The sequence below is a fragment of the Sinocyclocheilus rhinocerous genome, unplaced genomic scaffold (assembly GCF_001515625.1).
Source record: "Sinocyclocheilus rhinocerous isolate Xijiao unplaced genomic scaffold, SAMN03320098_v1.1 scaffold650, whole genome shotgun sequence".
In the NCBI taxonomy this organism is placed as follows: Eukaryota; Metazoa; Chordata; class Actinopteri; order Cypriniformes; family Cyprinidae; genus Sinocyclocheilus; species Sinocyclocheilus rhinocerous.
The window spans coordinates 777,724-794,847 of NW_015638019.1; the positions used below are offsets into that span (position 1 = coordinate 777,724).

At 39.8% G+C, this 17,124-nt stretch overlaps 1 protein-coding gene across 8 annotated transcripts in view; it reads right to left on the minus strand.

The window, feature by feature from the left end:
- Window positions 1-1,135: 1,135 nt before the first annotated feature.
- Window positions 1,136-17,124, minus strand: part of nrxn1a (neurexin 1a) — a 200,157-nt gene continuing 184,168 nt past the window's right edge. For 7 of the 8 annotated variants that reach the window (XM_016564497.1, XM_016564498.1, XM_016564501.1 and 4 more), the window contains 2 exons: window positions 6,880-6,961; window positions 1,136-2,474 (listed from right to left, as the gene is read on the minus strand). In XM_016564497.1, the coding sequence (XP_016419983.1) occupies window positions 2,173-2,474; window positions 6,880-6,961 (384 nt within the window). In that variant the 3' untranslated portion in view covers window positions 1,136-2,172. The remainder of the gene's footprint in view (window positions 2,475-6,879; window positions 6,962-17,124) is intronic. The other variant, XM_016564495.1, reaches the window with a different exon arrangement.

Sequence of the window (17,124 nt, forward strand, 5' to 3'; positions counted from 1 at the left end):
ATGAATACTTATGCAATGGAATCATTTTAGTTTTTTATTTTTAATAAATTTGCAATGATGTTAAAAACCTGTTTTTTTGCTCGACAATTATGGTGTATGGAGTGTAGATTGTTATGAAAAAAAAACTAATTTAAAGCAGTTTAACATAAGGCAGCAACAAAACAAAATGTGAAAAAAATGAAGGGGGTATGAATACATTCGCAAGGCACTGTAGCTGTCTTTAGCACACAAATGCTTTTTAATCACTTTAATTTTTAAATGAACAAGGCTTAAAAACACATGCAAATTATAAAATTTCGTGACGATGCTGCAGTGGCCCGATCGGGCAAGTGACAAATCCACTTTGGGACGCTCGCCCCGGGCCATCGGCCAGAACTTATTGTCGAGCCCTGAAAGTATTTTCTTTTCTTGTACCTTTCAGTTAATATAACATGGCTAAATAACATGGCATAAAAACATGGCATAAAAAATTGTTTTTAACAAAAAGAAAAAACAAACTGAACACCACAAAACTCTCTGAAGTCCTTTAATGTGATTTATATATAAAGAACAAGGAACAAAAGCTTTCATAGGTCTTAATATTTTATTTATTCATTTGATTTTTCAAAACTATTTTTTCATAATAAATCTTCACTTTGAGGTCATCAAAGAATTGTCACAATAAAAACAAAAGAAGGTATTATAGAAAAATTGTACACAAATAAAAAACACACAAAAACAAAAAGCAACATTTTATTCAGAATGTCATATATTTTATACCTCTTGTACATTCCACACAGTACAAGATAGCAGAGAGAAGAATGTTTGCAAACACTTTTGAAGGGTTGTTTTTGCTATCTTTGTGCTTTTTAGCTATAATCCAATACTCAGTTTTGGGGGACTGAATTCATTTGTTACTTTTTGAGATTATGATATTGTCTCTCAGTAGACTCGGAGTCCTAAATACCATGCATAATTTGTTTGGTCACTAAGACAAGCAAGAGGATATTGCTTAAACAGTCCAAAATCTTATTTTCCACATGTCTGTTTGCTTTCCAAAACCTATACTCATACTCGTCTTTTAATGTTGACACAACAGCAAAAACAAAGAAAAAAAAATTAAAAGGTAAAAAAAATAAACAAAAAAGGAGGAGTATGTCAAAAAGAACAGATGTTGGAGATGCACATAAAGGGGGGAAATAAAATCTGTATAGCTAATGGCAGAAACGGTTCTATCGCTATAGCAACACATTAACATTTAATTTTCTGTTTTTCATTTATTTTCGCCTTGGTTTTTTCTAAAAAAAAAAAAAAAAAAAAAGTTTGAAGAGCAGGTATACTGTAGTTGGCATCATCTATATAACAGGCTATAAAACACCACTTCAGCCACAGTCCAGAGAGCACACAGATAGTCTTTGCACCGTATATAAACATGTAATAAGATACTTTACGTGCATGGAGATTTTCCTCAATCTATCCCGAATGGCCCTGGTATTCCTTGTCGTCATCTGTCATCGTTTTGACAAACATACAAACAGAAGAAAATCCATCAACCTTTACACTTGGATTGATATTTAAGGCCTCCACAATTCTCTTTGACACCAAGGGTTCTGTCCACCGAATGGAAATCAGTTCGGATCCCACAAGGAGCAGTCCTTTCTCATCCAAACGCACAATACTGCCATCAGAAAAAGGAGTCAAATACTTTGGCTGATTTAACAATCATAGGTAGTAGCATCTCATTTTTAAGTCCTTCGTTCCTTTTTTGTCCGTCCCATCGGTGAATGTCTGTTTGGATTGTTGCAGATGGTTTGTCTGGCTTTAGAGGGAAAATGTTCCGGCAACACATATACAGGCAACATAATATGAAATACACTTAATTCTAACCAGCGGCCTTGTCTCTCAGTGATCCACAACTGTAGTGACTACGTGGAGTCTTCTTGCACGGTTCTGTTTCGTTTTGTACACACTTTTCAGCTTAGTAAAGTTCTGGTGTGCTTGGTTATAACGTATGTTTTCTTGTTGTTAGTAACAGTATATTGTGTCTTAGGTCAAACTAAGACCGTTTTGTCTTTTTCAATGTATTTTTTTCTCAATTACTATACACAGGTGGATCTCCCTCCCCTTTTGCGTGTGAGTTCGGAGCACAGGATCTGTGGGTGGGTTGTAAGGGGGGGGAGAAAGTCTGTGAGATCAGACGTAGTACTCCTTGTCCTTGTTCTTTTTATCTTTTTTATTTTTGGGCACGCCAATGGGCTTTTCTTTGACGGCGGCTCCGTTGGGCTGCGTGGCGGAATTACTAATGTAGTTACGGCTCTCGTCCACGTGGTACGAGCCCTCGTCGCGATTTCGGTATTTGTACATGGCGTAGAGCAGGATTAGGATGCAGAGGGCGGCTGCTGCGACAATGCCTACGACCATGCCCGTGGTGCTGCTAGACTCCCGAATCACCTCCGGGCTGGGGTAACCCTTGGCCTCGGGCAGTGGAGGGTGAGCTGTGGACATACAGGAAGGGAAAAGAGAGAGAAGACCGTTCATTACAGCCACAGGGATACTCATTTAACTCTATTATTACAGAGCTCTCTAGAACACTTGATTTTGATTGGTTACTTGCGGCATTCAGTGTTCAGCTATTTCCTAATATCCTCCATCATTCGTGGCAATGCTAAATATTAGCCCGGTCAATTGGGTAACCGAAACCGCGGGAGCTATGGTCCCGCAGACTTCAGTTCCAACACTGCTCCAACACACCTTCTTGTAATTGAGTAACCCTGAACACCTTGATTAGTTCAGGTTCAGGTGTGTTTGATTGGGGTTGGAGCTGAAATCTGCAGGATGGTAGCTCATCAGGACCAGGGTTGAAGACACCTGTTGGTTCCTAACACTGGTTCTGGAGCAACCCAACAGTGCACATTTTGAACGTCTCTCTTTGACACATCCATTTCAGGTCTTGGAGTCTTTACTAACAAGGTGATGAGGAGATTTAGGTAAGCTTGATTAGGGAAACATACAACATGTGCCAAGTTGGGGATAGGACCAGGGTTGGGAACCTTTGCTGTAATGTACATCACAATACTTAAGAAATGATCCATTGCTACTTCTGTTATAGGGCTGCACGATTAATCTAATGTGATTGTCATGCACATCTCGTCAGTAAAGCCGGTTCTGTGATTAGTAGTAAATCTCCATCACGTGCTTTCAGATGGAGCAGCATTTACTACACAGAGCCGTAGTTCACTGACAAGCTACGCAAAACCGTGTTCATAATCGCAGACCAATTTAACCTCCTGGGGTCGACAGTTCTGGCGGCGGAACTTTTTGCAGATTTGAATGATGACAGCGAAAAGAACTAAAATGCTCCTTCATACTTGACCGTACATATAAGAGTAATACAGCATTTAAATCTGTAAAGGGTCTACTTTTATTTGTGTACACTCACAATCATTCGGAAGCAAAAACTCTAGACTTCAAGATCCAGTTCTCAAAAGTCTTGTGAACAAATGTTCTGTATGTGTTTTATGGCCTTATTTCAGTGACTTTAAAATTTTAGTTTTTCACTAAGCACGCATAAACGTTGTTTTCTCAAAAACACAATCGCATACATACATGCTGCCAACATATTATTGTAGCCCAGTTTGTGCTGATTACAGTGTTATTAAACTTTAGACATTCAAATGTTTGTAAGCAACTGAAAAAAGCACAAATGTCAGGGCATGTCAAAACTTTTCCAGGCCCCAAAACACCCTCGGACCCCAGAGGGTTAATCACGCGATTATGAAATCGAAGAAATCGTTCTATGATTATGAAAGCAGCTTGCGTAGCTTGTCGGTGAACTACGGCTCTGTGTAGTAAATGGTGCTCCACCTGAAAGCACGTGAAAATACTACATTTAATAACATGTTTTTGCTCCAAACTTACTTCATAACCTCAGTCGAGTGTTTGAAATAAATCCTTCTGTGAGATGATGTGGCTTCTTACACAGAATAAGGCACGCAACATATTTCATAGTATTCTAAGCAGTGATAAAGTCTATGTCGAGTAGCATTGCATTAATATATACTTTATTACAATGAAAAGTATAATAAGACGAACTCAGATAAACCATATATTGTCGTAGTCGTGTATTTATTAGTCACGTTGAATCAATGAAAGCAGTTAAATCTTCTGTTTATTTAGCTACCGCTACAGGGATTTCTTCTGTGGGGCGTATTTGCGCGAGAGCGCCCTCTGGGCTTCAGATGGAGATTTACTACTGATCACAGAACCATGCTTCACTGACAAGATGCGCATGACTATCGCAGCTTTTACCTAATCGCAATTCATTTTGATTAATCATGTAGCCCTATTCTGTTACATTGCGATATTAGTATTATAATATTGTTATTGCGTTCATCTTTTTGTTAAGCCATTTGTTTCTACACTGTGATGCTTTTTTAAATTTTCCTTAGCTTTAAGATAATATGGAGGTAAAAATTATAATTTGAACATCAATATTTCATGTCCATGTTTTTACTGTATTTATTTAGTCAGAAGCCATTTAATTAACTCCATGTTGGGGTCATCCATCACCTTGTCAAGGCTTAATTTGCAATAATGACCAGCTGACTGCTTATTATCCCTTTCTTAAAAACCTTAAACCATTTAAGTAATTGTTCTTATTGATTATGAAAGTTAATTTACAAGTATTCATTACTGTAATGTCAATACTGCAGCTTCTTTCACACCAGTAATGATAATATTCAGTTCTGAGCTGACGAGAAATACTAAGAGGAGAAGAAACTTGAAAGAAACCCCAAAATCAATATTTCTTTGCCAAATTGATTTCTCTCCTGACGAGATTAGATATCCCACTGAGAAACTGCTTCACGGCACAGTACAGTCACTTGAGTAAACAGGATATAAACCACAAAAAAGACACTCAGCCTTGCAATATATGTATAGTATGTACTGCCGCAGAACGGACAAACTTGTACTGTAAGCTTGTGCTAACTCACTTTGCTTATCAAACGGTCGCAAAACACATCTGGCGGACACAGATAGAGCGATCAGAACGGATATGTTGCACATTTTCCATGAGCCGTGACCATTGAGTGAACCTCGCTTCCTGGCTATTTATTCCTGGCAGAGAGTAGCGTGGTGGGTGGAACAGTGTGGTATAGTTTCTTCTGATTTATGTCTCTTGGAGAGGGGACAGTAACTGCGAGACAGCACGGCTGCAGGCTGAGCGCAAATGCTCAACAAAACAACACCTGTGACAAAGCCGTGTACAGCTTAGGCCCGATCCACTGCAACCCGCAGGTGCAGGAAATGAGATGATGACAAAGTACAGCAGGGAATTATGGATGGCGACCTCTGCTCAAACATCTGTTTTTAGAAATGTTGCGTGGAATGAGGACACTTTGGGGATCCGTAACATCATTTATCTGAGACCTTCTGAGCTTTGGCCACCATTTTCTGTTTCCTTTTTTCTGTGTTTATTAACAAGATCATTGCATGACTTGTCAGCGTGTTTTTCCATTATGTCTTGGACATGCTTTCATTGCCCTATGTATAATATGACTGCTGCATGGGCCACTAGAGTCTGTAACTAAGCCAACTGAAGGAATCCAGATTGGGTTAACCTTTGTGTTTCATTTTTCATGTCGAAAATGGTTTACGCAGTCGACTGAGTAACCAGGATGCACCCGCTGCGTGGAGAAATGGGAAACGCAGTATGTACTACGCTAGCATGCACGCTGGCCTTTTCTGAATTTATACCTCAACAAAATTCGCCAGGTCTCTTTAACCCGCACACAATCAAAATAGGGATTATGGGTAAAATAATCAAAGATATAGACTTTGGCATATGTAACTCTGCATAAAACTGGCAAAAAACGAAATGTGAGCTGAAATTATATAGAAGCACAAAGAAATTTGATGACAGGCACAAGTTTAAGTTTGTTTAATATAATGACCTATTTAAAAACTCATCTAAGCAATGAGCTCCCTCTGTGCCAAAAAGAAAATTAAAATACTATATTTACAGCACATAACCGGGGTAAAGGATTTAATGTGGTTTAATGAGGTATTAATGTCTGTTTAAAGAAGCAAAGGCAGATTATACAAACATATATTCCAGCGCACACTGTGAATACTTTGATAAATGAGCACGTAAGCAACAGCGCAGCTCAGGTAACAGCGCGTCCTAACCGGCAACAAAACGATAAAAGCTCTTTCGAGTTCATCTGAGCTCCTGTTCGAACTAGCTGCGACAAGCGGTGAACGGTGCTACATTTTGTAAGTCGCTCGGTTTCTATTTCTGCACCGTAACGTTGGATTATTAAACATCAAACATGGATGAGCCTAGGAGAGGTTGTTTTTAGAAGCTGAGAAACATCGTTTATGACAAATCCCTCAAGATCAACAAGGAACACTACAAATTGGATGCCGCCTCATGGAAGTGCTGAAAATACAAGAAGTGTTCTAGGTTTTACGCTCTCAAGTTCGCCCTCGCTGTTATGATTAGCTGTTTTGTTGCATTGAATTTTCACATTCAGGAAAATGACTTCTCACTGAAATCTTGTTGCGCTTGACACAATGGACACATTATTTCTAGATTGTTTTTATTTTTCTGCTGAAAAATGTGCCCGCTTGGCTGAATTTGTGAGAAATTACGCCATTTGGTATTTTAACACTAGTTTTATAAGTGCATTTGGTAAAATGTCAAACCTAAGGATTGTTTCACCCCAAAATTATTGTGAACAGACACTACACAGAAAATGGATTTGCGTTCTTTTAACTTGTACTGTAGTCAAATAATCTTTCATGGAGTGGTTTCAGACAGAATGATGGAAAAATGGCAAACACCTTTGGAGGAAAAGAACAAGTGGACAGTAATAATATAAAAGAAAGATGACTAACCTAACCCACCTGAACTTGGGTCGCAAGGGTCAATATCCTCATCGTCGCTGGGACATTCTGCCGACGCTACCAGAAGATCATCCTGTACCAGAGACACAGAAGAGATGAAGGGTTAGTCAAAAACACCTAGTGGCATCATTACAGTTTTATATGGCTGCTGTGTCATCTAAGGCCTCATGCTGCGAAAGAGAGAGAGGAGCGAAAAAGGAAATGTCCTTTCCACTGCCACTCTGACATCTCTCACAGGTCCTCTGAGCTTTGACTCACAGGCGTGATCAAAGGTGTCCTAACCGTCAAAGGTCACAACATTTCCACAAAAACGACCGTGTCTGTGGATTATAACACACCAAATCGCCTTATAGTACAGTCTGGAGAGACTTCCACATCAAGGCGGTTGGAAAAATCGATCAGAGCAGCACAAACACATACACGCACATACACAAAGATTTCACAAATCCTTTGACGAATAAAATTTAGCCGGCAGTTGCTTTATAAAGACAGTCACGCAGGAACATGTGGTGTGAGGAGCATCAAAGCCCCCTCACATCCCTCTGTCCCACTGGAAAACAATCTCATCAAATGTGCCTTTTAATCTGAAATAAAACCATAGGAAGCAAATCTAAAGACAAGCCCTATCAATGACAACACACGGCGCTGAGATACTGAAGGAAATCTTGCCTCTGCTCCAGTGATGGTTCCGAAGGGAAAGAAAGCCATGTTGAGATTTCACGGTTTGAATTCCAAAGATGGTATCCGACTGTGGTTTAATAGCTCAGAACGTCTCTCCGTGCAGGAGTTCTCCATCAACTATGCAAAAAGGCAGCGAGCGCGACGTTCCTCTCAGTGCTACGGCAGAAAATTCTATCTGACGACGTCGCTTTGGTGGCATCCATTTAGTGCCAGTCTTCACACTTCTCTCTCTCTCTGCAATTAGCCAGAGTGTGTATGCATTTGCCAGCTGGCCAAACGTGTACATGCATGTGTGTTTGTCCCAATAGAAATGCAGGACTGGCTGAGTGTGTGTGCGTGCAGGGAGGAAAGACATCGATTTGTCTCTCTGAGCTCACACAGTCTGCCCACAGGCTGCGGGGCAATGCCCACGCCAATCAGGACCTTTCACCATCATCCCAGCCACGCGGACCACACAAAACAACACGGGAAGAGAAAGAGATGGAGAAAAAAGGGAGAGCAAAGTGGGAGTGGGAGGGCACCCTGCACGCTTTTTTCAAAGTGGTTGCTATAACCACATGGTTGCCATTTTTCTTGCAGCAATATCTGTTCAACTCCCAGCTCTCAAACACCCTGCAAGTAGGTCAGTGCGGGTGAATAATTTATATCCCTGACATTACAGTGCTGGTTTGTGTGCTGCTGCTGCTGGAAGGCTGGGAGACATGGAGGTAATGTGTTGCAGCAGGAGTGCACAACAAAGCCCTCGCTAAAGGCCGGCAGCGGCATGTGTCTGCCTGACTCGAGAGAGAGACAGAATAATAACACGAGGTCCTGGGAGCCACGGGCCGATGGGTGAAGTCATCCATACCACTCCATCTCTTGCTCTGCGAGCTGACATGGAAGGCATAAAATAAAAGACCACAGCTATCATAGACATTGCGATTAGTAGTCAACCGAAATGTGGTTATGCTTTTGATATAAAACGGATGGGGGAAATGTACACAGTCTTAATAATGCATAGGCTTGAGCGAGAGACAACTTAGACTCAATGTTCCTTTTCTTGACATGACCACAGAGAGAAAAAAGGGAGTTCTAGAACAGGGATGAAGGAGTGAGATAAAGGTGTGGGGTAACGGTTAAAGATGTCAGCAGGAAACTGAAAACACAAGTAGAGATCCATGAGGTATCACCATTGTGCCGGAACAACCATTTCAAGTTGCAAGTAGAGCTTGGCAACATATATTGAATTTTCACAATATATACTACTGTTCAAAGTCTTGGGGTTGGAAAGATTTTTAAATATTTTTGAAAGGAATCCCTTATGCTCACTAGGGCTGGGTATCGTTCAAAAATTTTCGATATCGATACCGATACCTTGACTTCGATACCGGTTCCTGAACGATACTTTTTTCGATACCAATTTTATGAAATCTATTTGAACAAGATTACATTATCTAAAAAAAAAACTTTGGTTTTATTTTTCAGCTTGTTGATGTTTATACAGACTCAAAGCCACTGCACAAAGGAACAAAATGTAACAAACAAAAAATCAGTGCAAATAGTTTTAATAAAGCTCAAATAGTCTTCAGTTTACACATCTGTTAGCTACATTTACACTAGTGCGTGTGACAGAATCACCTAGCTCAGACAGAATCGTCATTTCTATTCATTTTCTACTGATTTACTGATAAGCATTAGCAATTTCTAGCGCTGTCTGCCTGTGCTCTCTGTTCCATGATCGCTGCTCTGACTCAGATGTTATAATATATTTAATTTCAGCAACCTCACCCAGGCTTCATTAATTTGATCAAAAATCAGGAAAACAGTAATACTGTGAATTATTATTACAATTTAAAATGACTTTTCTATTTTAACATATTTTAAAAGGTAATTTATTCCTTTAGTCTACAGTGTCACATGATCCTTCAGAAATCATACTATGCTCAAATAACATTTCTTATTATCAATGTGGAAAACAGTTGCTGCTTTAAAAAAAAAGTTCAAGAGCATTTTTTGAAATAGAAATCTTTAGTAATGCAATGAATGTCTTTACTGTCACTTTTGATCAATTTAATGCATCTTTGCTGAATACGTTTCTTTAAAAAAATTATACTGACCCCAGACTTTTAAAAAGTAGTGTATTCCAATGATTCTGTTAGCAATAATAAATAAAATTCCAATTGTTTCCTAACTAATATGTCATTAAACTAATTTTGAGATCCTTCCTTGCATTCCTTTGTTTCAGTTCTAACTATCCTTTTCTTTTAATTGATTCACATATTTTTGTCCTCACTCAAAAATGTTCAAGGACATACTCGAGTGGAATTTTTAATATATTAAAAAACATGCCTTGACTATTTTAACTAGATTTTTATGCTTTGAATTTGTAGATCTTGCATTGAAATGTTTCTAATCTATTTGGTCACACTTAACACTTTGGTTGCAATAATGATATATATAAAATAGAATATATGGAATGATATAGCCAAATAGATTTACAGCATTTTAATGTATTCATATCTAATATGATCAAAATGAATAAACTGGTATATCTTCCAGCCCTAATTGTATAGAGCAGACAGGAACCTGCTAAATGACTACATTCCATTGTAACTGGCGGCTTTACTTGAACATTTACTTGAACAGGCTTCACTCTCTGTCCTCTTGGAAACACTGCCCCTCAGCAAAGTGTCAAAACTCGAATCTAAGTCCTCAGATGTGGCGTTACACAAGCACTTGAGCGTGAGGCTGTTTTCTGCAGAAAAGTCACGTATGACTAAGACCGAGCCTTTAGCATCCATCTGCCTGAGATCGCGGTTCTCCTCCATCCACTGCCCACTCAACAGCTGTGCTGAGGCGGATGAAGGGGACAGAAGCGGCCTACATTATGACTCCATTTTCCTCCTGCTGAATAACTACGGTGGAGCATGTTAGAGACAGTGGGTGTGCTATCAGAATATCATTTACGCGCACACACACAGACACCACATGCACAGTATTAGACTCCCTGTTTTGCTTGCTCTTAATTACTGCACTGCCAACAGGCACAATAAGGGATGTGACACAGAGCCAAAATGGGCGGGAGAGCAGAGGGAGAGAGAGACGACGGCGCTCGGTTCACCTGTGAATGCAGAAGGGGAACCAGCTGTGCCCTAATGAGAAAGGAGTTACCTCAACACACACGCTCTCACAAAACACACAGTTTTCAAGCTCCACCTCCATTCAGCCCATTCCAATTACCTCACAGCTGCCAGACTCATCTACAGAGACACAGACTAAAAGTAGGACCTGACTGAACCAACTGTACATGCCCTGGATAAGACAGGAGCAGGAAGTGGGTGGATCTAAACCACTGACCCCTCCAACCCTAAACCGTTTTACCTTGTGTAAGCAGATTTTATGTTATTACCTTAGGTAAGGGTATGATATATTGTTCCAGTAACAGTCATATTCGGCTCTCGCTCTTAATTTTGTAGTCTGCATGTAAGTACTGACCCTCAAAACTCTAATGGTTCCCTCAATTTCCATCTAAAATATATCACATTTCTCAAGCCCTTGTTCTGTAATCATTTGCACTCAAAAAACAATATCAATTTTATAGGCGGTCTGAGATGGCCAGGCTCAGACACTCAAATTCACCTCTATCTCTCCATCTCTATCTCTTTCAGTCATGAAGATGCTAGTATTCCACCATGAATACGAATATCTCAGAACAGTGCACCGTCTGTTGTTGTTGCCATGGTGACATGAAGATTCAGCCTGTTCAAAATGATAGGAAATAAAAACCGAATCGCCTCGGTGGCTCAGCTGGGACCTGCAACGCAAACCATTGATTTCTCGCTATCTGATTTTTCTTTTTCTCCATATTCCTTTCCTCCAGCCAATATGAGAGAAAGAACGAGTGAGAGAAAGCACAAGAACACCAAAGCCTGCCAGCTAACTTAGCAGCACTGCTAATGAAGTGTGAATATTCATAGAGAGGTCCTGGTGCTAAATGCAGCCTTAGTTCGCTGAGAGCTGTGTGTTTAAAATACCGAGAGCTCATACAATGAATAAAAAATGGCCACTGATGCACTGCAGTATTCTCTAACAAGAACAGTTGAAAAAAGAAAAGAAATAATCGCAGGAAACACAATGGCAATACGCCTGCTAGTATAACGCTAGCATGTACGGGAATATACAGAGCTGGCCCACAGGGCCTCTATATGCGCTCACTGACATCCTGTACATGAATTTCAACTTGTGAAAGATTTAAAAGCGCTAAAAAAAAACATGCAATGTGAGAGCACAGGTTGAATCTCTCAGTTTTTCATCTCCTAATGCCATACTGAGATGAGTAATAAAGAATCTGTACCTTTCATAGAAGATGGAAATTAAGATGGCTTCCTGTGCAAGTCTTCACAAATCAAATCAAGAATCATTCTCATTTGGGTAGATTATTTTAGCACATTCAAAATCTTTACAATGCCTTGGTTATTTTTAACAGTTCATTAATATTCTCTAGTGAAGGCATCATCAAATCAAAATTAACCCAGTTAATTCATGTTTCATTAATGCTGGTATTGTGAATGATACTTCGGTGCATTTTATTCCAAAGAAAACAGTTTTTGTCTTCATAAATATTAATTGTTGGATAATTTTAACCATTACCTACATAGTTGTTTTCAGTCTGGTTTATATTCTGGTTGGTATCATTAACTTTTTGTTGTCCAATCAAATCCAATCCAATATCCAATAGTTCAGTCCTATTTTTTTCCATTTAGTTTCATGTTTCACTTAGAAATATGAAAAGAAAATGCTTAAAATAGCTTGCAAATGGCAATTCAAATTGACTTTACTAAATGAAAGGCTTTAAAAAAAAAAGTACAAATTCTATTTTTAAAGTTAAATAACACTGAGGACTAAATATTAACAAAGGCAAATGCATCAAGACTGACCGTAAAAGTATTCAAACAACTCTTGACTCACTCTGAGAAGACGTGAGTCACAAGTAGCCATTACAAGTAACTCCCAGAGGTCATCCAAGTGGGCATAAATAAATCTGATCATACACGCTGCCCACAGACAGAACACGCTGTGACAGACTGAAGCTCTAGATTTTATACAAAGAGAGAGAGTGGGCAACCGGCAGACTTCACGCAACACAATACACACTTGTTCACAGCATACTGAGTTAAACTTTACTGGAGGTCAGCACTTGATCTTCACACACTTTTAATGAGGGGCAGAATAAAATGAGATGCAGATCAAAAAAGGACGGCATAAATGACAGCGTAAGTGGGCGGTCGAGACGACCGAAGGAAGCGTCTCGTTAAGGATGAGAATCGTGCATGCCATGACTCGCTGCAACAGATGTGGACATCTGCGACTAACGACACCGACCTCATGCACGCTCACAAAAGCACTGCAACTTTTCTTTCTTTTCCCTTAACTCTCTCCCTGCTACCCCAATTGCTTCCTCTCTCTCTCTCTCTCGCTTGCTCTACGTGCAGAGAGCTGCAGACAAATGGTGCATGCCTCTTTCGCTGCATGGATATGACAACATCAAAGACTCTGCATGCGATGATGGCTGGATGGAGAAGGACCGTGAGAAAGAGCGACTACCTGGGATGAGGAACAATGCCACCTCGCATCCATGATGGCAGCCTGGCTACACTGTCTGCTTCCTCTACACAGCTTTGCTTTTCTGTTTAGGTGAGAGTTTGTCCTCTCCCCCTCTCTGATCTCCCCGTCCCTGCTCCTAGAGCAATAAAAAAGCCCCACACCAGTAAAATAAAGTCCACTCTGTCAGATCAAAAGTGATGACTGGAGAAGTCCTACTTTGGTAAGCAGATAGGGATGATAAATTGTCTGTGCATCAGGAGAGACTATGAGTGCCTTCTACAGACTAGAAGAGAGAGAGAGAGAGAGGGAGGGAAGGCGTAAGCGAGGGAGAAGAGAAAACGAGAAAGATACACACGGATAGAGGCGGGAGAGAGAGAGGGAAAATATGGAACGACTGCAAGCTGATCACCTGACTCATCTCAGCCAATCACCATCTCCGCTCGGCTTGAGGTTGCTAAGGGTTTGCTCAGTTAGAGACATTTTATTATAGCGGTTTTTTACAAAGAGATTGATGTGTGTATATGGAGAGGAGGGGGGGTTGCACACCTTCTGCCCTGCCATGAAACTCCACAGAGACACAACCTACAATCTAACATCAAACACACATGCACACTCTCAAAATACATTCGAGAAAGCGAACGTTACACAACGGATGGCAAAAGCTCTATGTTTTCATCACCACCGGCCCTCCTGATCCTCTGGGACCTTGGGTTATTCAGCTCCATCTAAATGCCTCCGCCTGCTAAACTAATCAGCATGAACGCTTGTTTAACTCGCATTCAAATTTGTGCTTTGGGCACGTACACGCCTACTGAGAAAGGAGGGGCAGAACAGATAAAGACAGATATGTTTTATTCGCACCATGGTCAGTCTCACGGGACACGATTTGTCCCCTGCGTCTGCAGAATCTGTGCATGGGCACCAAATGCAACCATACATTATGAATGTGACAGAATTCATAAAAAGGAACAAAAACCGAGCCAAGGTCTCGACGGCGACGCACATTAGAGATGACAGGTCAGAATACAAATATCTGGTTCATCATAAAGACTACACAAACCTTTTGCGAATTAACAAGGTTGTCATTATCCAAAAGCACACAGATTAATAACTGTTTGCAATATCTAGCACCTCTGGAGAGAGAGAGAGGGAGGGAAAAAAAAGAAACCCATGAAAAGTAGCTGAGCAGCAGTGCATTTTATTACTCGCTTTTTTATTACTCGCTTTGTGCCAGCTCAAACAATCGTATTGATTGACTGATTTAAACGGCCAGTGTAAATGAGCACTGGGACAACAGTGCATGCAGGGCAAGTCACCGGATCCATTAATTGGACAGAAGTGGAAAAAAGGCACAGGAATCTGGACCAGTTTAAATCTATCTGTGCTGAACATTGTCCTGCCCTCATGATGCAACAGAATGAAATGAGTGGGTACCTCATTAGAGTACACGTGAAGCTTTATGCAGGACTGTTGTATTTTGGGAGTTGTGACACACACATGCACATCTAATTGAGGTCAATGTACAACACTTAAAATAAGATATTTATGATAACTACTGGGTAATATACATTAGATTTTCTGGCATTAAGCAACATCGTGAATTTGGCCCTTTGCCCAAAATGTGTTAATAGACTAGTTTTATGATCACTTGATTCATTTTCTTGAATCAGTTCAAAAATATCAGTTTCAGAGATGCTGTACATTTGCGTTTTAATCAATATATATATATATATATATATATATATATATGTGTGTGTGTATATAAAGTAGTGCTGCCAAACGATTAATCGCGATTAATCGCATCCAAAATAAAAGTTTTCGTTTACGTAATATATGTGTTTGTACTGTGTATATTTATTATGTATATATAAAAACACATATACAGTATATATTTTGAAAATATTTACATGTATATATTTATATTCATACAATTTATATTATAAATATATTTAGTATATAAACAACATATTTCTCTTAAATATATATGTGCATGTGTGTGTATTTATATATACATAATAAATATACACAGCACACATACATATATTACGTAAACAAAATCTTTTATTTTGGATGCGATTAATCGTGATTAATCGTTTGACAGCACTAATATATAGCTTTTCATTTGAAAAGAATAAATCATACATCAGCCACATTCTAGAGACATTTTTCATATTAATTTTATCCCCAAAGTGTTGCTAGGTTAGACAGACACACACACACTCACACAAAAGTATGTTTTTGTGAATTGTGGGGACATTCCATAGGCGTAATGGTTTTTATACTGTACAAACCGTATTTTCTATTGCCCTACACCTAAACCTACCCCTTACAGGAAACTTTCTGCATTATTAGATTTTCAAAAAAACTCATTCGGAATGATTTATAAACCTTTTGAAATATGGGGACACTCAAAATGTCCTTATAAATCACCTTCTCGTTGTAATACCTATGTCATACCCATGTCATTATACAAATTTGTGTCACACACACACACACACACACACGCAGAGTGCAATATTTCAAATCAAAGGCAAAACAAAACAAATTTTAAACAGTTTCCACATGCAATTTCCATATATATTCCCACTATGCTAGAACTGATTTGTAACGACACCAGGACCACACACTGTAAACATATTACAGTAATTCTCAGTGAATTTTTCCACCAAGAGAAAAAAAAAACTATGACCTATTTTGCATCTGATGGAATCAAATCCACTCGGCGCCAACACAGGGCATCTATAAATGCATGACTCTCACGTGGCACACGCCCACGCTGCCATTTTCTAGGCAGAGAAGTGGCGCTTCACTGCCCTCTGCCCATCTCTAGATCTAAAAGATACCCTGGGGTGTTTAATGACATGCACAGCTCACACAGGAAATGCTAATTTATTATTTAAAGCCCAGCACATAGCCTGACGGCCCGGCTGCAGCAAGATCAGAACAAACACACGGGTTCCTGGCATGCCAAATCCCATCGAGCCGAACACCACGGCCGCAGATGTGAAGGGATATCAGAAACACGGCATCAAAAACAAGACAGACCAGCCACATATCCATAAACGTGGTGATGTAACAGGTAAAATGCAGGGAAAGTATAGTTCAGAGAAGAAAAACCAAAGAGAAGGAGTGGGACAGAGGATAAAGAAGATAATAAAAAAGCTGTCACTTCTGAACATCAGTCGTGCGGGTGGTAGTCACAAAGGAAATCAACTTCTGATAGAAATATTAAACATCTCATCTGTCAGTCACAAGCAGACGGTGCATGCATGTGTTTTTCTAAGCATGTTGGACTCCTTTGAGACGGCCTCAGTTGTCTGTTTGTTGTGGCTGCTGTTTGAACAGAAACACAGAGCTTCGTTTCTCTTGCTGCCTTTCTATCATTAACGCTTCTTTAAAAAGCTTATATGCTGTGAGCCACTGTCAGACAATAGCAAAACCAGTTTATCTGAGGATAATCCAAGCTCCAAACGTCATTTTAAGATTAAGTATGCTCACAGAGCAGATCTGAAGCCATTAAATGAAAAAACTGGTCATGCAAAGTATGCAAAATTATTCCAAAGACTACAGACCTCATTTACGCTACACACAAATTTGCTGTATTACAAGCAAATCAATTGATCTGCATGAAATACTATTTCCTTCTGAGCCATTCGTGTAACGGAAGAGGTCTGACACAACAGGTTAATATATATAAACAGTTTTATTTGGTCACAGAGAGTCCGGGTGTAGGGTCCAGATGGGGTGATGGTGCATGAATAGTTCGTAGCACAGTTCAAAGGATATGCTGAGTGGAGTAATCAGAGTCTTTGGATTGAGGCCACTGAGGGGGAATCCCATTCAATGGGACTGATGATCATCTTTGGTAGGATGATACTTTCTGGTTCTTCTGGGCCTTCCACATGACTGTGAATACGTGACAAGGCGTCTGCCTTGACGTTTCTGGGACCAGGGCGATAAGTAATGGTAAAA